The following is a 21,272-nucleotide window of genomic DNA, read 5'->3' as shown; positions in this document are numbered from 1 at the left end:
ATTTAATTTTTTTTTAAAGATTTTATTTATTTGAGAGAGAGAAGGAGGGAGAGAACACAGGGAGAGTAAGATGGAGCGGAGAGCCTGATGTGGAACTCAGTCCCAGGACCCTGGAATCATGACCTGAGCCAAAGGCAGGTGCTTAACCAACTGAGCCACCCAGGCGCTCCCCGAGGATAGATTGTAACGTATAATATATTTGAGGTGGGGGACAGGATCAGGGAAGCAACTTCGAAGCTCATCGGCTTCCTTAATCCACCCAGCCTTCGCACTGATACAAGTTAGAAGAAAAATACATGGAGTGGTGATGTCTAATAATTGTACTGTTTATCAGGGTTTATTGAATTCTTTGATTTTTAACTGCTTCTTTAAACACAGTCTGGGAACGTCTGAATGATATATTTCAAAAATTACAGTATGGAGTGGACATTAAACCAGCATCCAGTGAAATATAAAGTTACAAACTCAAAAGAAAGCCATTGGAAGATTTCAGGCTTTGGGCTGATCGTAATAAGCATGCCAGACAACTAGCACACGTGCTCTCCAAGATGCCTTTGGAGCTTCTAGGCTTCCAATTTTCTTTAATGATTCTAGAGAAAAGGTGCAAATATTTCCCAAAGCTGTTTACAATGTCTATTAACATACACAAATCATCTGCTTGAACCAGGGAAAGAAGAACAGTGTTGAACTCTTCGTGTCTCCTACAAACCGAAAAGCAGGAGCTTCTGAGGCTCTGCCGTCCGAGGAGGTGCTGCGTTCACTTAATATAAATGTTTTACATCAAAGTTTATCCCAATTTGGAATTATAGAAGTCTCCCCTGAGGTACGTTGTTCGTGGAATATTTCATTTAGAAACGTGCTCAGTTCGAATGACAGGGTAACTTGATCCCGGGAGGCGTCGAAATGAAAGCTGTTTATTGTGTGTTATTTGATAATAAAAATCTCCCTAAGGGTCAGAATTCTCTGAACTTCATGCTTAATATGTTTATTCCTTAAGGAAATTTATTTCTACATCGATGTTCCACTCTGAGACACTTTCTTCTCTAAATCTTTATGGCCTTGTAAGTTATTTTGACTTATCCAGTAAATTGTATCGAAGAAAAACCATTTGGATATATTTGCCAGTTGATTGCTTGAGACTGAAATATCAAAGAAAAACCACCCTGGTATTTGTCTTCCGTAACAGGTGTCCTCCCCACTGCCTGCATTGTCAAAACGGTCACCAGATACTCACCGTTGTCCACAACCTTGGAATTATTTGGAAATGTATTTTTGTTTGTTTGCTTGCTTTGTCTTTGTTTTCTGAGGCACCTAATTTTAAGCACTGTGACTAGAGTCTTCATAGTGTTTTCTAAATTTGGCACTTTTTAAATTGCCCCCACCATCTTCACTCCTGAATAAATTCAGTCCCCCTCCCTTTTTTTTTTCTTTTTACTTCTGCTTCATCCCACTGTAACAAACTTGCTAGAATGATCATCATCCTAAATATATGTAATTAAATCCACAGAATCATAGAATCAGACTTTGAGGGAACGTATGTGAACATTTTTATAGATGCAGAAAGTCAGGCCGGTTGACATGAAGTGACTTCATCGAAGTGAGAAGCAAGTGGCGTATAAAACGTTTGACATCTAGACATCTTGATTCCTAGTCTCTTCCCCTTTGCAGGAAAGCACAATGCCTCTCATTTCAGCAAATATCACAGGTGTGATATAAAAAGCTTTGAAACAAGACTGAATTTGAATCCCAAAGCCAGCACTTAAGATGCCTGTGACCCTGGGCAGGTGATTTAATCTCTGTGAGATTAGTCTGTCTGCATAATATCAGCCTCTCTGAGCCTCAGTTTCTTCCTTTCCAAAATGGGTGTAGTTAAAATAAAATTTAAAAAAAAAAGTATAGTTTTTATCTTATAGACTTGAAATATACGAATTAAATTTTAGAAATATATGTGGAAGTCCTCACCCGGAGTGGGCACCAAATATGATTTGAGTGCAGGGCAGTGTTTTATTGGCCAAAAGAAAATGTATTTCATCGTCGAACCACGACTGTGACAACAACCTCCAGCTGGTCTTGCTGTGTTAAGTTTTGCTTCCCTCCTTGCCCTCTCCATGCTCTGCCTACCCCCCAACACACACACACACACACACACACACACACACACACACACACGGGAGTTTTCTCTCTTGCCACACAGAGTAATGATTCTAAAAGCAAATCTGGCCATGCCCTCCTAACGTCATGATTCTTCTCCGACTTTCTAAGTGCTATAGAATCAGGTCTGGCTGTCTTAATACGATATAAGGTCCTTTGTGCCCTGGGCTTTCTAACAGCTGAACAACACCCTCCAGACTCGGCAGGTCGCCGACACGCCCCTACTGTCTCTTCCCTCCATGCCGTGCATAGGCTGATGCATCCGTCCAATGTCTGTGTTTCAGGTTCAGTCTCCTGTACAGCAAAGCCTTCTCTTGTGCCTCGGGTTTTCATTGAGCTTAGTACAAAAGCCCCTTTTTCCGTCTTGGTCTTTGAATCGATTTCCACACTGCAGGTTCCTTGAGAGCATGTGCCATGTCGTTTGATCTGTTCTCTCGGTCCCTTCATTCGGTACCTGGCATATAATGGGCACACGATAGCCGAGCACTGTGCTAGGTAATACCCACAGTTGGACAAATAAATGAATAAACAAACAAATAAATAAAATATGATTTTTCTTTCAACGAGTTTGTATTCTAGTAGGGCAAATAGGATGGAAGCAGCCAAGGAGAATACAGGAGGAGGTGTGGGTAACATTACCACATTGAGCCGTAGGAGCTTTGAGGAAGAAGAGGCCACGTCCTGCTTTGGAGAGGCCAGGGGAAGGGTCAGTATGAGCTGCAACACCCAAACCCCTCACCAGCCGCGACTCTGAAGGGCCGCCCTTTTGTGTTGAACCAAGCCCCATTTCCATACGTAGGCCCTCGACAGATCGCCTTGCACGCTTTCTTGCTGAGGACAATTCTTTAAATGTAAAAAGACCATCGGGTTAATTTATTCTTTTCCTGTAAGCTTTCCGAGAATATTACAGGTGTTCCTCCTCGTTGCTTTGTTCTGAGTTGAAATGCCATTCTGAATGCTTTAGGAATACGGCAGCTTACTGAGTCATCCAGATTTGCAAACCTAGAGAAGTTCACCAAACAAAAAAACGAGTCACAATCCAGGGTCTGTCCTTCCACACTCCTCAGCCCAGTGACGATGAGGAGCTTGTCACAGGACGATTAACCCACAGTAGACCACAGGTCTGCCCTACGCTTGAATAATGGAAGTATATTTGATGGTCAAAATGTGGTATATTTTATGAAAATGTAGGAATTTAGAAATCTAGGAAACCTAGAATCTAGAAAATATTACATTACAGGAGACGAGGAAGTATTTTAGTTGGATATAAGAGGCATTTCACTAAGGACAGATGGATTGTTTGAGGCTTTTGTTCAGGCGCTTCTAGAATGGACCCACATTACTCTCTGACCTGAAGCTGTAATGCAGAAAACAGGAGAAAACCACCTATGGTCATGGGTCACCTCCGCCATATGCAGTCCAGGGGGGCACTGCCAAAGCATCTGTTGATATTTATTTAAGCTGCTGGTGGTATTCTGTGAGTTTCCCCATGTCTTTATTCATCTTTGTCATTAATGTGTGATGACAGCTTATGCCTCAACCCATTCTTTCACATTTTTATCCCCAAATTATAGCTGTGCTATAGTAACTAACATATTTAGTAGCAGAAAAAAAAAAAGAATATTGGTATTTTGGTTTTTCATCCTTTATCTGGATTATAGAACACTGTGAATGATGTCTCAAAGCATCCATTTCTAAACGTGTATTAATTACTTTCAGGGAAGGATGCGTTTTCTGTTGTTGCCATTTCTTTATTTGCTTGTTTTTGATGTTTTGTTTTTTAATTAGAAATGACTCTTGGGAAACAAAAATACCAAACAGAGAATTACTTTCGTGTATTCACCGTGTTTTCACTTTGAATCTAGGTTTTTCTGGGAGAAAAGACATTATTTCTTTTATATAGTTTTATGACCTAGAACGATGTAGGCACTTCGATATTATTTTATTATAAGATGCTCGTAAAGATAAAACTAGACTCCCTGTTGCCTCATAAGTTAAAGCTTAAGGAAACAAAGTGAAATTCATTATTTCAGCTTCTATTTTTAAATGTTTTTATAAAATTAATTAAAATTTTTAAATTAATTAATTATCTATTGAAACAGTAAATTCTGCACTAATAATAAAAAAATGTTTTTAGGATTTGCCATTGTTGTGTAATTCCCAATTATTCCTTCTTGACGGGTCTTATGTTTCAAAGGAGAAAGTTACCTTCTTTAAATAGCAGGCCAATGTGCTGCATAATAACTTCCGTGAAATATTTCCAAAGAGCAAAAAGCACACCAAATAAATATAACTGTAACCCATGAGTATGGTGCGTATTCCTTGAAAGTGGAACGTGAGCCAGCGATCTAAAGAATTATTGTCCTGGCCCTACAATGCCAGAGGAGGAGTGCAATTAATGTTAACATGTGTCAGATCATTCAGAACGAATTGTTCACTTTGTGCACAATACAGTGGAAGTTGGGCATTTATCGAACAAAATTATATTGTTGTAGGATACACCTCATTTATCTGCCTAATTCAGTCAATTAACCAGATAATTTATATTTCCGTTTCATTCTTATTCTGTGTGCCTCATGTCTTCTCAAAAGATGTAGCTCTTGAAGTCTCTGTTTCATCTCTCCTAGCATTTGGGGTGTCTCCCACCACCCGGGATCAGAATTGTTTTTTTTAATTAAAAAAACCCCAACAAGACAACTATAGTGCATCAAATTATTAAACAGGATATAGAGAAGCCGTGTTATGAATAGAGGAAACTGTCCAAATTTTAAGTAATAGTCTAAAACAAAACCCGGTAACTTTTTTCACTGCAACAAAGTTAAAGTGCAAAGTGACGTAGACAGATGTAGCCGTGGAATAAGAGGTAAAGAAGATACAGTGGCATTGGGCTTGACCTGCCCGTGGAGCCTCTGCATTATTGAACCCTCAGCCCCTTATGCAACAGTTAGATTGGAGACTCATGTGGATTATAATCTTTTGACTTGTGGGATCTTAACTACAAACTTTTCCATTTATTACCCTGTCCTTATCAATTTTTTAGATCTCTGTACAAATATAGTAGTGCTCAGCAGTAATAGCATGACTCAGAAGGAAATCTATTTACCAAGAAAGTACAGTGACTAAGTTCTAGGAGTTCAAAACATGTGCCTTTCTAACTGGGAGTGGGGGAGTGGGGGTAGGAGGTTAATTCTTCCACCATCACCGCTTTGGTTAAAAGAGAAAACAAAACAGATTTGTCTTAAGCAGAAAGGAACATGTTGATATATTTCAGGAGGTGTTGAACTATAGCAGAAAAAAAGAAAAAGAAATGAAGCAAATCAGGTTAGGAACACAAAATCTCTTTCCACCCACCTAACCACCCCTTTTTATCCAAATTTTACATGAACTAAAGCTCCGATCCTCATACTTAAATTTGACAAGTTTAGGCTGCCTACTTGAAGGCTTAACTAGTTTGCTTTTATAGCAAGCAATAGATGTTATTTAGTGCCTGTAAAAAACTCATTTCCATATTTATACCTGATTTCTACAAGAGTTTTCTTTTCTATTAGTTTCCAGCTATTTTATAGAGGCATTGTATTAAATACGATCTGGCTGAGATCAAAGAGTAAAAGACAAGTCACCACTTGAATCCAAGACTTCCTTTCCAGCAGGATACTTGGTTTCTAATCATTTCATGGAGCAAGTATTTTCAGATTCTCTCTCAACTTACCACTTACATGTTTTTAAAAGATATGCAAATCGGGGCGCCTGGGTGGCTCAGTTGGTTAAGCATCTGCCTTCAGCTCAGGTCATGATCCCAGGGTCCTAGGATCAAGCTCCATGGCAGGCTTCCTGCTCAGCCAGGAGCCTGCTTCTCCCTCTCCCTCTGCTCATCCTCCCACCCACCCACTCACTCCCTCTCTCTTAAATAAATAAATAAAATCTTTAAAAAATAAGATATACAAATCATTTGTTGTATCAATGAATTTGTCTGTGTCTTAGAACGTAGGCAAGATGTTATGGCGAGCATATCAGTGTCTTATAAGCAAAGGAAATAGAAACTCAACTCCTTCAAGCATTAGGAGTCTCCCTCAAATCATTTTTATAATCACAATTGAACTCTAAAATCCTTTCTGCTTTGTTTTTTTGTTTGGTTGGTTGGGTTTTTTTAGATTTTTTATTTATTTGACAGAGATAGACAGCCAGTGAGACAGGGAACACAGCAGGGGGGATGGGAGAGGAAGAAGCAGGCTCCCAGTGGAGGAGCCAGATGTGGGGCTCGATCCCAGAACGCTGGGATCACGCCCTGAGCCGAAGGCAGACGCTTAGCGACTGAGCCACCCAGGCGCCCCTCTGTTTTGTTTTGTTCAAGTCCCCAGCAACACTCACTTGAGTTCCAGGATAAAAGTTTTCATAAAGTAGTTTTTTTTTTTTAAAGCAAATATTCTTTTTGTCTAATTTACAAACATGGAATGTATTTTATTTTTTAAAAAGTCTTGAAAAATAACTAGCAATAATTTCAAAGTTCAGACACCTACAAGGACAGGTTTTTGTTCAAGGCTTTTTTTTTTTTTTTTTTTTTTTTGAGACAACTATTGATTTCTCATGATCCTGTGGGTCAATGAGGATCAGCTAGGTGGATCTTCTCTTCCACGTGGTATAGGCTGAGGTCACCCCAGGGATCACATTAAGCTGGGCACTCATCTGCCACTGGTGCGCCCGAGATAACCTCTCATCCTCCACGACCTCTGCTCCATGTGGGTTTTCATCATTCAATATATTCTGTTGCTCAAGTCTTAGTTGTGGGAGACAAGATCCAAGGACAGACAAGTATTCTCACTAAAGGGAATAAAAGGCATACTTTAACAAAATGGAATTTTAAAGGTGCAGAAGCATCTGACTTGATTTAGCATTTATGTTTTTCCTAACTGTAGACCATTTGGTTTCAAGCTGAAGTTTCCTTAACTATAACTCTATAAATTTCACTGAATTATCAAATTTAATTGCATTCTAAGATGGGATACTAGTAGGTATAAAACTAAGACTTTCATTCACCTTTCATTCGGCTTCTTCTCCACCCTTTCACCCACTAAGTAAGCCAAACAATTTTAAAAGCATAAATAAAATTATTTATTTTACCTTTTATTACCAAACAGTTCTAGACTTTTCAATGTTCTCTGTTGCTTTAAATAAAATATTATATCCTAACACTTCGTATGGCCGAGGTGATATTTAATCAGATTTTGACAAAGTGGACTGCATTTAAAGGGGAAAAAAAAGATTTGATGAAAGAGGGGAAAAAAAAGAAGGAAATGATGCCGACATCGTTGCTCTGTTTATAAAGGCATCATGAGATTTTGTTTGCACCTGTTTCACTTTTGTTTAAAAGTCAAGAGCTGCATGGAAGCCAGGGTGTTGGTGTTGTGGGAGGGGACTTAAAACAGAGTAAGGAAAGCTTCAGAAACAATTTCCTCAACACAGAAAAGAACAGAACTCCCTCACTTAATGAACCAGGTAATTTCCGAGAGAGACTGGTGGAGGGATATTTACAAAGTCCGGGACCCAATTTGCCGTGTCAGGCATGCTTGCTCCTGGACGGGAGATAACATCATCCCTTAATGTATAAGGACGGCAGTCCTTGTCTTAGATCAGTTTGAGAAGCAGCTCTGGCTGCGGGGGATGTAGGTGTGTTCTACTACACTGAATGGAATAAAGCTGAAAATATGTTCAGTGTCTGCTAAGAATGCCGTTCTGCTCAAACTCTCATTTAACGTTGGACTTTCTGTTTTGCTTTTAAAGAAAAATGTTCTACAAGGGCAGCATGAAGCGGACAAAATCTGGAGCAAAGAAGGATTTTATGCTGTTGTCATTTTTCTCAGCATCTTTGTTATTATAGTAACGTGTTTGATGGTAAGTTTGCTTCTTTATATATTTTATCCCTTCCTGAGCCACTGCTTAATATTACTGGATACACTGCCATTCAAATGAATGTTGAAAAGCCTGGGAACAGAAGCAAAGCTACGATCCTGTTAGATGGGGAATATTCCTACCTGACGGCAGAGTGATAGCTAAGGAAAACCTATGGAATTACGGATTCTGACCTGCGCAGAGTAAGGCTGTGATTGTGATGAGGCTTTTAGTAGCTTGATCAACCTGGAGTGAAGCTTTAGAAAGTGATTTACCCAGGTCACTGGAGCCCTCAAAGTCATTAAAGTCTTGTGGGTACACTTTGGACTTACTTTATTTTTTCTTTTATATTCTCTTTATTGGAACTCAGGAAAAAATTGAAAAAGAAACATGTCTTAGGGGCAAGCTTACATCTTTAATAGTGGTTGATTTCCTTATTTTTAAAGGACCTAGATAGCATTCTACAAAATTCTAGGCATTAAAAGGAGATGATTATAGGCTCAAAGACCAGATCATTCACTGTCAACTAAATTTTTAGGTGAATCAATACAGAAAGGATGAAAGTATACACGGCAGATAGCTCTATAAATTACAAATTACAAATGTGTAGCCTTTAAAAGTATTTTCTAATTAAAAAAAGGAACCCAGAATAAATCCACTAAACTAGGCAGTGCTATTTGGTATTGAATGAGTTAAGAGATACTTTTCAAATACATTGGTAAGATTTTCTTATTCTTTTGAAAATTCTGTGATGTAATTTAAAATATTTGAAGTTTACAAATGGGTTTTAATGTTTTTTTCCTTTGTGCTATGTTCTCTTTCATTTTGTACATTTTCAAAAATATTCCTTCTTAGCTTTTAAATGTCCCCCCAAAGACATCATGTTACTTACTCTCCACAGCCAATAGTGTTGCTAAGTGTCTTATTGGTTTTTGTTCACTTATGCATCCCCTGCTGGGAAGGGGGTTATGTTAGAAAGATTAGGGCTTAGTTGGGAAAGACAGAGGTTGTGTAGGTCTAAACTTGAAGGATATAAAACAATTAAGGCCTTGAATAGGGGGATGATGGGTGTATTTCCTCGAGTCTAAATGTAGGAAGTAGTAAGGGCATCCTCGAGCTTCCATCATCACGGATTCAGAGGCATCTGTCTCCTATGGGAAGATTCGTAGAAAGATTTCTAGAAATCGTGACACAATAAACAAAAGAATAATTTAAGAATTGAGTAAGAAAATCAGTTTTTGTGTATTAAATGGTGGAGATTAAGGGAAAGCATTTAAGGAGACAAGGAAACTATGGCAGAGATCACTGGGGATTTTTTAGTATTTTAGAAGGTGTGGTTTTTTTGTTATAGTTAATTGCACTTTAAAATATGTGGTTCTTCTTTTCCTTAATATAGGAAATCTTGAGTGCTGTTTTCTCTCTGTCAGTCACAATTAGAGTGTTTTTCTGCTTCACAGATGAAAAGATGCAAGGAAGAGGAGAATAGAAAGGGTAGAGGGTGCTAAAAGTAGAGATTGTTCAGGCAGGAAAGGGATAAGATCGAGCAGAGCAAAGGCAAGGAGGGAAGGGGCAGAGCAGAGTTTGCTCTTACCTTGTAGGACACGATCCAGGTTCTGCATCTCTAACTCAGGGAGCTCCTGCATATCCAGCATGACTGGATAAATCCCTACAGGACATATTGGTCTCCTGAGCAAGAGGACCTGTCGTGGCCACACTCTCAACCACTTGAGAGCAGACAACAACTATTCTTTTCCCAATTTCTGCAAAGCACCACTGTAAAAGTCAGAAACCTGGATAAGTCTGCTCCAAAGTCACCGGAACAAATCAAGAAAGGAATGTTTCAAAAGTATGGGTGCTTGCTCTCTAGTGGGTTGGCAGGTAGATTCATCCACTCATTCAATCCACAGATTCCTGCAGAGGATCCACTGTGGACCTGTGGTTGGCATTGTAGCCAAGGAGAGCGCAAGACAGATGAGGTCCCTATGCTTGTGGGGCCTGTACTCTGGAGGGGGACACAGACAATAATTAAGTTAGTAATTTTTTTTTTGATCAAATAGTGGACATACATATGATTCCAAGTATTTGACTTTCTGGAAAAGGCAAAACCACAGAGACAGTGAAGAGATCAGTGATTGCCAGAGGTTGCAGGGGAGGGGATGAGTGGGTGGAGCCCAGTGGAGTTTTAGGGCAGTGAAACTGTTCTGTATGATACTGTAGTGGCGAATACGTGACCTCATGGATTTCTTAAAACTCATAGAATGTGCAACTCAAGGAGCAAGCCCTGATCGAGACTATGGACTTCAGTTAATTATTACATATCAATACTGGCTTATCAATTGTAACACATGTAACCACACTAATACCAAATGTTAATAGGGCAAATTGTTGAGGGGAGTAGGGGAGTGGGGATATATGAGAACTCTGTACTCTCTGCTGTTTTTCTGTAAACCTAAAACCGCTCTTAAGAAATAAAGTCTATCCATTTCTTTTTAAAATCAAATATTGTTCAATGCCATGAAGAGATCCCATAATAGTAAGTGAGCGGGACAGAGCACTCTGAGACTTCGAGACATGTGAAAATGTGGGGCCAGGGCCTCACAGGCAGAGGGTACGGTGGGTGGAGCAGCTGGGGTGGGAAGAAGCTAGTCTCTCTGGTTCAACAAGAAGGGTGCAAGCTGGAAGTTATAAGCAGAGCTTCGATGCGATTTGACATGTGTATTTACAAGAGCAGGTGCTCTCCTGGTGGACAATGGTTGGCGACAGAGCACAAGGTGAAGTGTGGGAGCAGGAGGACTCTTCTGGAAGCCATTGTGTTAGCCTAATGACAAAGATGGTAATGGTGCAGAGTAGGGATGGCGGTGGAGATGGGGAGAAGTGAACAGTTGGGATTTATTTGCAGAAGGAAATGACAAGACTTGCTATGTACTGATTCTCAGGGAGAAGGAAAGAAAGAAATGAAGGTTGACTCCTCATTTATTTGGCTAAGAACCTGGGTGGTGGAGCTCCCATTTCTTGGGAGGGGAACAAGTTGGAGGTGGGATAGTGAGAGAAGCAACACTTGATTTGTGTTCTGGTCACTCTTGAGTAAATGAAAAAAATAGAATGATATCTTTCAAACACAATCTTAAAATTTTTTTCAAAGATTTTATTTTATTTATTGAGGCAGGGGAGGAGTAGAGGGGGAGGGACAAGCAGACTCCACTCTGTGCATGGAGCCCGACCTGGTGCTTGATCCCACGACCCTGAGATCATGACCTGAGCTGAAATCAAGAGCTGGATGCTTAACCGACTGAGCCACCTACGTGCCCCACACTCTTAAACTTTAACGAGAAAAGGTCATTTTAAGAAGTAACAGAGAAACCGGGAATACATAGGAAGGAATTAATACTGATAGAAAAACACTACCTACTAGACAGGATTAAGATGAGGTGAAGTTTATCGGATGCAGCTATCCCACTGACAAGTCAACAGTTCACACTTAGGGACTTGTCAAATGTGATTCTCTAAAATAAGTTTATCCGTGTAAATGTTCAAGTGTTTTTGATAATGACCTTGATTTAAAGTAAGTCTTTTAACCTGGCTGTCTCGGTAATAGTTATGCTATCACTTTTGCAATTTTCAAACACAATAATATTCCAATTCTGTTTCCCATAATTTTCTTGATTCCATGGCAAAAGAAAAGATATAGCACAGAATTTTCCCTCTGGCAATAATTATATTTATGAGAGACCAAATGCCGTTATTTGCATCCAGCCTTCCGACATACCACAGAAACGAAAAGCATATGGTTTTTCGTTTTTTAAAGATGAAATTTTATAGGTAAATTGCTGTAATGGTGGATTACGTGTGCTATGTAACAATAACATAAGGCTTGGCAAAATTTTTGAAATGTGTCATATTGTTTACTTTCCTTAAAATAAAAAAAAAAATGTATGTTGCCAGGCATAAAATTAGACACGCATGACATTTTCAAATGTGTGACTTATTTAGCACTTCTCAAATGTGGATGTAGAGTGGGTGGGGCGACAAATAGACAAATACGATTTTCCAAGAAAAAAATGTGTGGGCAATTTCCAATCCATTCAGTCTGCTTTAGGTGGAGGAAATTTATTACTGAGAAGAATTCATTATTAAACTTCAATCAACAATGGAAAGGACACCATTTATCATCGAAATTAAGCCTTCCAATGTACTTCGAAGTTTATTAAGAAGTGCAAAGGCATTTCTGAGATGTACGTAGAGATATCTACAAGCCAGGTCCCTTCTGGAGAACAATTTTAGAAAATACGTGAAAACAGCTGTTTGGGTCAACAAAAGTTCTGGCATGTTGGACCCAGAGGAAGAGCCATCCATCCATATGCCATGCAAAGAGTTTTCTAGTCATGGTCTTGGTAGCTGAGGCAGGAAATCCGGCGTCAGAACACCCGATACAGCCTGAGTACCAGCCAGTGAAAACGTGTCAGAAGTGGACATAAATAGCCACACTCTTCTAATTCGTTATATACAATCTCTAGGGATTGGGGGAATGGGGAATAGAGTCCTCGCTGGAATGATCTGTTTACAGAACTATTTTCCAAAGTAGGTGTAAGTCTCGAGCTAATTTTTTTGTGTTAATGAAACCATTTAGCAAAGAATACATTCCTCTTAATAAAAATCATAATAATCATAATATTTAGTGTCTTCCCTTTATTGCACACTTACTGGTACGAAGCTGGCACTAAATTTCCTGCCTGGTGGTAAACACTTAATGTATTCTTTAAACCACTTTGTTGAGGTATGATTGCCATATGAAAAGCTGTTCAGATTTAATGGATGCAACTTGGTGAGTTTGGAGATGAGTATACACCCATGAAACCGTCACCACAACCTATGTCACAGAGATACCCTCACCTCCAAAAGTGTCCTCCTGCTCTCTTCCTTTCTTTCTTCTTATTATTTTGTATTGTGATAAGAGCACTTAACATACAATCTACCCTCTTAGCAAAGTATTTTAAATATACATGCTGGATTATTAACTATAGGCTCTATGCATTAACACTTAATGTATTTTAGTTTCCTAATTTTGCTGATGAGGAGACCAAGATTCTGAGAGGAAAAGTGTCTTGACCAAAAACATACAGTGGGATTGGGGTCGGGGGGAGTGTGAGAAAAGGGGTTGGAATTCAAACCCAAATCTGTCTGGATTAAAAGTCTGGGCTCCTGGGGCGCCTGGGTGGCACAGCGGTTAAGCGTCTGCCTTCGGCTCAGGGCATGATCCCCGTGTTGTGGGATCGAGCCCCACATCCGGCTCCTCCGCTATGAGCCTGCTTCTTCCTCTCCCACTCCCCCTGCTTGTGTTCCCTCTCTCGCTGGCTGTCTCTGTCTCTGTCAAATAAATAAATAAAATCTTAAAAATAAAATAAAATAAAAGTCTGGGCTCCTTACCGTGATTCCATATATAAAGGAGTCAAAGTCCTCACCCTTGGTCTTGTGAATGTCTGCTTCTGGCCACAAAGGGGATGATGATGATGACAATGCCTATATTATCTTTGACTGGGTGTAATTTTTCCACATCTGTCTCTTCTGGAAGCCTGTGAACTCCCAGAGGTTAGGGTTGTGTGCTGTCTTTGCACCTGCAATGTTTCTTCTGGAATGTAGTAGCAATCGACTCATGTCTACTCAACTAAAAGAAATGAATGAATGAGCTCCTTCAGAACTAACTGTAAAATACTGTGAAGAAAATACTATGGGCTGTTAGTTGATGGCATCATTTTAAAATTGGAACATATTTTAACCCAAACAGATGTTTTGTGTTACCTACTTAAGAGATTTTTTTTTATTGAAATATACCTGCCATAAAACATGGTGGAAGTTTAACATGTACACTTATAAGATTTTTTAAATGAAAATTATAAGCAGCAAAAGAGCTTTATAGGATTTTTTTTGGGGGGGTAGCTTTCCTCTCATTTCTGTGTTCCTCTGGCTTTCTTCTTCCTGCTATTATTTTTTATCTCTTGCAATAGTTCCTTTCTCATTCAATAGTCCTGTTTTCCTTTTCCAAATGACCAAATGACTTTATTGCATGCTGAGATTCAAACACGCTCTTAAAGGTAAAACCAAAGCTACTGATTTGCCATTGCTATAATAAGCTTTTAGGTTGAGCTTTGCAACAATGTGTGTTCGCAGAGAGAAATATGCATTTGCTGTATTCCAGACCTTGATCAGCACAGAGAAGAATCTCTGACACACTTTTCCAGAGGCTTTGGGAGAGGCATTGGGAAGAATGATGGGGGGATTTAGAAGAAATGGTAGCGTTGAATGATCACAGGCATTAAGTCAAGAAAGTTGGATTCTAGACTTTTATTTCTAACCTTCCTGGAGTCATTCAAGGGTTCTGAGTCTAAATGTGAAATGAGGAGATTATACCAGATGATTTTTAAGAGCCCCTACACCCGTTTCTCAATAGTGGCACTGTTGACATCTGGGACTGGGAGATTCTACTGGGGGGAGAGGGTCTGTCCTGAGCACTGTAGGGTATCCGGTGGCATCTCTAGCCTCTGTCCACTAGATCCCAGGAGCACCTCACCACACACCCAGTATGACAACCAAACACAGCTCTGGACGTTGCCGAATGCCCCCGAAGGGCTAAGGCCCAGCTGGTTGAGAAGGACTGCCTTGTAACTGGATACCATGACAATGGCCCCATTGCCCAGTAGCAATGTTTTCAGTTCTTCCCATATTTTGCCAGCCAGCCCAGTCTCTCTCTTGAGGATTTTTAAAGTGTCTTATAAGCATTATATAGTCTCCCAGTTCTGCTTTTCCCTAATTACAGATGTAAATCAGTCTCTACACATCCTACATAGTTTAAAAGTTGACCTATCACCAGAGATGAAGTAAACATGTAACTGTAAAACATGTGACAAAGGTCCTTCATCGAGAACAGAAGCTCATGATGTAAAGAAGGACTTTGGACTAGAGCTCGTTCTACACCAATAAAATCATAAAAATGACCTGTCAAGAGCTATCGAGAAGGCCAGTATTTCCTCGGGTTTCTCATTTTCATTTTTGAAATATGCTTCTCCAAAACCCAAATGTAAACAGGCAAACACATGTTCTGATGTGCATATTATATTTAGGTGTTAGAATATATAACATATGCAGTGTCTTTTATTAAAGATATTTTTGTAAAGGTACAGATGTATTTGCTTCTCTTCTCATTCAGGAAAATGACTGGCTTGCAATTAAGAAATAAAAAGCTAGGGGTGCCTGGCTGGCTCAGGCAGAAGAGCGTGTGACTCTTGATCTTGGGGTCGTGAGTTCAAGCCCCACGTTGGGTGTAGAGATTACTTAAATAAAGAAATATTTTTAAAAATAGTAATAAATTAAAACATAATAAAAAAAGTATCCCGCCTTAAATTCGGTTGCCTCACCCTTTAGTAATTACATATTTAACTTAGCAGATATGTGTTATCTGATTGGTACCGTTCGGGAGGGAGGGGTTAGTTTGTGCAGAGTGGTGGCAAAGTGCCTTTCGAGGATTATAGAAACTGAGGAGAAGTAGTAAATTAAAAACCTCGCAAACCTAAGGGCACGACGCCCTGGGTAAGGATATTTATCTTCAGTATTTTCTATCCTATAGGTTGTAAAAGTCTAATTAGAGGAAGAAGATTTGTCACTTAGTATTAGATGTCTTTTTTTTTCTTATGCAGTAATATTTCTCACAGAAATATTCAGCACCCGTCGCTTTCAAAATTCAAGATTTCACTGTACCCTACCTTTGTCAATGAACGCCACCAGTAGAAAAGTTTCCGGGTTATGAGGAAGTGAACTGTTAAAAGACAATAAGGATTTCCTTTCATCTCCTGGCAGTTCAATTCCTAGGATGCATTTCTAATTCTACTCCCTCTGTGCATAGTCCTTTTCCTTAAAGAGAGCTTTCAATCCCCCAAAGGTAGATTTGGTGGTGTTGAGCCCCACTGGTGAGAACCACACCTGCAGCAGATGTGATGTCGGAATCCATCTTTAAGAATTGTGGTGTGGCGAAGAGCAACCCCAGAGGTACCGTGAGGCGGTGGAAAGTGCTGGGTCTGCAAGTCAGAACTGCCTTAGGGCCTGGGTCGGCCACTGCTGGCTGCTGGCTTTGGCCAAGCCATTTATTCAGCTAGACTGCAATTTTTTAAATGTATAATTAGGTCAGAAGGACCTTTAGTGACCATTCAAACTCCGATTCCTTCCGTGTCCCTAATTTAGAAGTCACTTAATGTACAATCAGTCACTCCTATTTCTTACCTCTCTGCCCAAACTTCTCTCTTGTTACTATAACCTGAGATGCTGGACCTGAGACATAATTAAATTTCATTTTCGCCCTGTTTTTACATAATTCCAAAGCTCCCTTTTCTATCACAATTTCTAGTTATTCAGTTCTTAATTTTGAGTCCTCTTTCTTGTGACTGGGAGTAAATTTATTTCAGGAAATATATAAGGTAGCACATTTCCTGAGACCTCACGCACTTGAAATGTTCTTTCTGTTGGTTTCATTGACATGAACTTCTGTTTATCGAGGTGTGGAATTCATGCATTTTTTTGCAATAGGCATGTTTTTTTCTCAATCACAAAAACTGGTCCGTTTTCTCCTCACATTTATTCTTCTTTCAATGGACATACTTTTTTTTTTTAAGATTTTATTTATTTATTCGACAGAGACAGCCAGCGAGAGAGGGAACACAAGCAGGGGGAGTGGGAGAGGAAGAAGCAGGCTCCCAGCGGAGGAGCCTGATGTGGGGCTCGATCCCATAACGCCGGGATCACGCCCTGAGCCGAAGGCAGACGCTTAACGACTGAGCCACCCAGGCACCCCCCAATGGACATACTTTTTAACTGAGAACTTTTTCATTCCGTATCCCTCATTCCTTAAGAACAGGGTGCCATTTATTGTGTTCAGAGCAGAATACTCTGGACCTCTCATGATACGTGCCGTTAGGTGGGCAGTGACAACTAGTTCTGAATGACTCACCTCTCTGTTGTTAAGTCTGGTTTGTCGTTTACAGTGACTTTCCTCTGGCAATTTCGTCCATGGAGTGTCCCAGCAAAGTCAGTCCGATAACTTTAAATGTTTAAAAATGACAATCCTCCCATTTATGAATTGAATTAGCCATTCCAGAAAGGACTCTGAGAATGGAGGAAGTGATATGTTTGTTTTTTCCTACATGCATTAAAAATTAAAAAGGGAAGGGGCGCCTGGGTGGCTCAGTTGGTTACGCCTCTGACTTTGGCTCAGGTCATGATCTTAGGGTCCTGCGTCGAGCCCTGCGGGCTCCCTGCTCAGCAGGGAGTCTGCTTCTCTGCCCCCCTCCTCTCACTCTCTCTTAAATAAATAAATAATCTTTTTTATAAATTTAAAAGGGAAAAGAGGTAAAAAAATAAAATTCCGGTTATCCAAATTATTCTTTGATAGGTGCCCTAAATTTAATTTTTTGAAGAAGTTACCAGATATTCAAGTTAATACACGACTAGTGTGGATATTTACCAACATAAGAAATTATGATTAATAGCATAACTATTTTTTCATTAAACTTCACAAGATTTTCTTTTCATATGTTGTACTGGATGCAGATCTCTGTTTCTATACAGGTCATAAGCCCATAGTTCATGGCTGTTCCTTCAATCAGCCTTCCCTTTCAGTCATTTTGAGTAAAAACTTGCATGTGGGGGCGCCTGGGTGGCTCAGTTGTTAAGCGTCTGCCTTCGGCTCAGGGCGTGATCCCGGCGTTCTGGGATCGAGCCCCACATCAGGCTCGTCCACTGGGAGCCTGCTTCTTCCTCTCCCGCTCCCCCTGCTTGTGTTCCCTCTCTCGCTGGCTGTCTCTATCTCTGTCAAATAAATAAATAAAATATTTAAAAAAAAATCTTGCATGTGATCAAACTGACATCTGGCACTTTTATAAAATTAGCCAAATTTTCTTTTGGATATGTATTTGAGGAATAGATTCATGGACACGTTTATTTAATAAGTAGAAATACCAACTATATCCTTTTTGAGAAAAATCTCAGCACCACACAACTGAGACATCATTCTAGAAGGCTTTGCTTGGGTGTATTATCATTAAACCTCCATTTTGTTTGTCGTCTGGGTTGGGGTACAGGAGAGCATATTTTGTTGTTCAGTGTGAAAAAACAAGCCTTTGTATCTCCTTCTATAGATTCTTTACAGATTAAAAGAAAAATTTCAGCTTTCCTTGCGACAAGATAAAGAGAAAAACCAGGAGATCCACCTGTCACCCGTGGCATTACCACCAGCACAGTCCGAGGCAAAGGCGGTCAGCAGCATGGTGCAGCCCGAGCAGCCTCTAAAGGTGCTGGATGTGGTTGTGGACCCGCAAGGCCGACACTCGCCTGAGATCAAAGCCACCACCTCTGTCTGCCCGTCTCCTTTCAAAATGAAGCCCATAGGACTTCAGGAGAGGTATGAGATTTTCTGTATCCCCCTCCAGGTTGCGTTCCTTTTTTTTTTTAAAAAAAAGAATAGTCACCAATTAAAAATGATGGAAGCAGAGATGATTGGCCTATTGGGTAGAATTGCTCACCACCAAATGGACACCAGGAGGGAGTCGTCTCTCTTGTCCCCGCAGAGAATCTGGCTGTGATGCAACAATCTTTTAGTTACATCAGATTCTGTTTAGCTGGTGATGACCCAAGCCGTGGTCATCTTCAAGTCCAGGACAGCTTCTATAATCATTTACTGAGTACATTTTGAGGGCTGCTGATGTGACATAATACTATCTTCTGTAATTCTCATCAAAACTCTGGGAGATAGAAGGACTAGGGATAAACAGAGTATTTCCCGACAAAGTCCACATTGTTTGGAGCGATCAGTGTCACAAATCGGGTTTTTATTAAGTTTCCTCTCTGCTTCCTTTGAGCAAATGCATGACATTGTTTTTGTTACCTTGCCTGCCCTCGTGATGTACTTACACTGACATTCTCATTTAAAGCAAAGCTGACGTGGGCGCCTGGGTGGCTCAGTTGGTTGAGCGGCTGACTCTTGGTTTCAGCTCAGGTTACAATCTTGGGGTCCTGGGATCGAGCCCAGTGTCCGGGGGTGGGGGGAGTCTGCAGTCAGCAGGGAGTCTTCTTGAGGATTCTCTCTCTCTCTTCCCCTGCCACTTCTCCAACTCATGCTCTCGCCCTCTAAAATAAGTAAATAAATCTTTTTAAAAGATTAAAAATAAATAAAGCAAAACCAACATATGAAAACCAGGATATGCGAGGTACATAAATGAGGGGCTAATTCTTTACTTCCCCAAAATATTACATAAAGCTTCCCCATAGTATTTCTTAAAATAAGAAGCTTCCTGTTTATATTTTAAATATGATTGCTATTATATCCAACATTGCATGTCTGGGAAAGTGAGAGGGTCTCAAGGTACACTCCCTGGTTCATTCTCCTCTTCTTTTCTTATATCTTCATTTTCTATCACTGTCCTTTTTGTTGCCTTAGGTTTTCAGATCACATCTCTAAGTTTTTATTATATTTCCAATAACACACACACACATACACACACACACACACGCACACACACACACACATGCACACACACCACATCCCTTTAGGAAATATAAGAACTTCAGAAGACCAAGGTGGTCATTCACATTTTTTTGTAAGTATTATCAAAAAACAGTGAATGAAGTAAAAAAAGAAAGGGATTTGTTGCACTGATCTCCAAAGTCCTGTAAAGGGAGAACACTTTGACTCCATAACAGAAGAAAAATGGAGATTAATCAAATCTTCTTCCTCAACTCCCAAAATACTAGTTGGTTTCCAGATGGATCCATGTGGGTCTCCAGGCACCATTTCCTTAGTCGGGTACCACTGCATTGCTGTCTTGGGCTGTAGATGAGCTGGAACTTTCTCCCTGAGGCCAACCAGGAGTCAGAAGAACTGGATTCCAGCCCCAGCTCTGCCACTGCTGCATTGAGTGGCTTCATATGAGTCATTCACCCACCTGGGCCTCACTTTCCTCATCTGGGATATGAAGGGCTTAAACTTGACTTCTTTGCTTCCTTCAGGCTCTTTGGCTTTTGTCACCCAAATTAGTTTTATACATTGATGTTTGCTTCAGAGAAAAACCTCAAAGCAGGTATCTGGGCATTGGTGGTGAGCCAAGGGTGGGATCTGCTCAGATGAAAGCAATAAGGTGGTCATTTTCAATAGATGACTTAAAGATGATAATAAAACTACCTAGAAGTCAGACTAACTTTGAGTATCATCACGCACCACCAATTCTAAGCAAGGCCAGCGGTGAAATCCCTAAGGAGTACCTATTGCCAAAATCAGTGCCTTTTGTAGGGTGCTGCTGGGCATGTTTGAATTTCAAAAACATAAGGTTAAGTATCTTTTTCTTCCTTTAAATGAAGTGAATGTTTCAGAAGGGAGAGTACAGAGATGGTGTCTTACTCATCTTTATGGTCCACGTGGGGGACTCTAGCAAAGCCGAGTGTGTAATCAGTGTCAGATAGATTCCCTGCCATCTGGTCTATAAACGTCCATGGATCCCCACCCATCGCCTCCCACTTCCTCTGCCCTCAGAGGAAGAGAAAGCTATTCTGTCCACAAAGGCTCCAGGTCATTCCCTCTCAACCCTGATAACTTACTCCATCAGTATTGCTTTTCTTTTTTCACCTGTGCCCTCTTTGCTAATGCAAAGGTTATAAGAATGGTATCAGGACTAGCATGCGTTACATATTTCACATATATTATTTTATCTCATCTTCTCTGCCTGATCTAATCCCCTTCTCTCCTTCCATTCAGACCATACACTCTTCAGATTTATCTTGGTGTAACACTATTTGCATTTGATGACTCTGCTGTGTAAAAATCCTTGAAAGCTCCCGGGTGCCTACTGGCTTAAGCAGAGACCACCTTGCTGGGCCTCAGACGTCCTACACTCTTGGTCCCTGATCCTTCTTTCCAAATATGTTTGCCACTACCCCCAAAAATAAACCTTCCATTCCATCTAGCCTGTTCTCCAGGGTGCTGTGCTCCTGTCCACAGCTGCACCTTTGTTCACCTGGTCCCTATTCTCTCTCCTTCATCTATCTCAAGTCTCCAAACCCCAACCAAAACTTACCTCCTACCATTGGCTGTGACAGTTATCTGTACCCACAGGGATTCTTCACACCTCTGAATTGTCACATGTACTGCTCCCCTCGAAGTGATTTTCATTAAAGAATAATTCAGAAAGGGACTAAAACTGGTT

General features: G+C 40.3%; 1 protein-coding gene across 4 annotated transcripts in view; it reads left to right on the top strand.

Annotated features, from left to right (window-relative positions):
* PTPRR (protein tyrosine phosphatase receptor type R) overlaps window positions 1-21,272 on the top strand; it is a 122,826-nt gene that overhangs the window by 17,264 nt on the left and 84,290 nt on the right. For 3 of the 4 annotated variants that reach the window (XM_040637262.1, XM_008684294.2, XM_008684293.2), the window contains exons 3-5: window positions 668-823; window positions 7,930-8,040; window positions 18,216-18,478. In XM_040637262.1, coding sequence (XP_040493196.1) covers window positions 668-823; window positions 7,930-8,040; window positions 18,216-18,478 — 530 coding nt within the window. Of the gene's footprint in view, window positions 1-667; window positions 824-6,714; window positions 7,645-7,929; window positions 8,041-18,215; window positions 18,479-21,272 lie in introns of those variants that run through there. The other variant, XM_008684295.2, reaches the window with a different exon arrangement.

The sequence above is a fragment of the Ursus maritimus genome, unplaced genomic scaffold, assembly GCF_017311325.1.
Source record: "Ursus maritimus isolate PB19 unplaced genomic scaffold, ASM1731132v1 scaffold_21, whole genome shotgun sequence".
NCBI classification, from domain to species: domain Eukaryota; kingdom Metazoa; phylum Chordata; class Mammalia; order Carnivora; family Ursidae; genus Ursus; species Ursus maritimus.
Note: the sequence above shows the minus strand (reverse complement) of the source record. Positions and strands in the feature narration are given on the sequence as shown.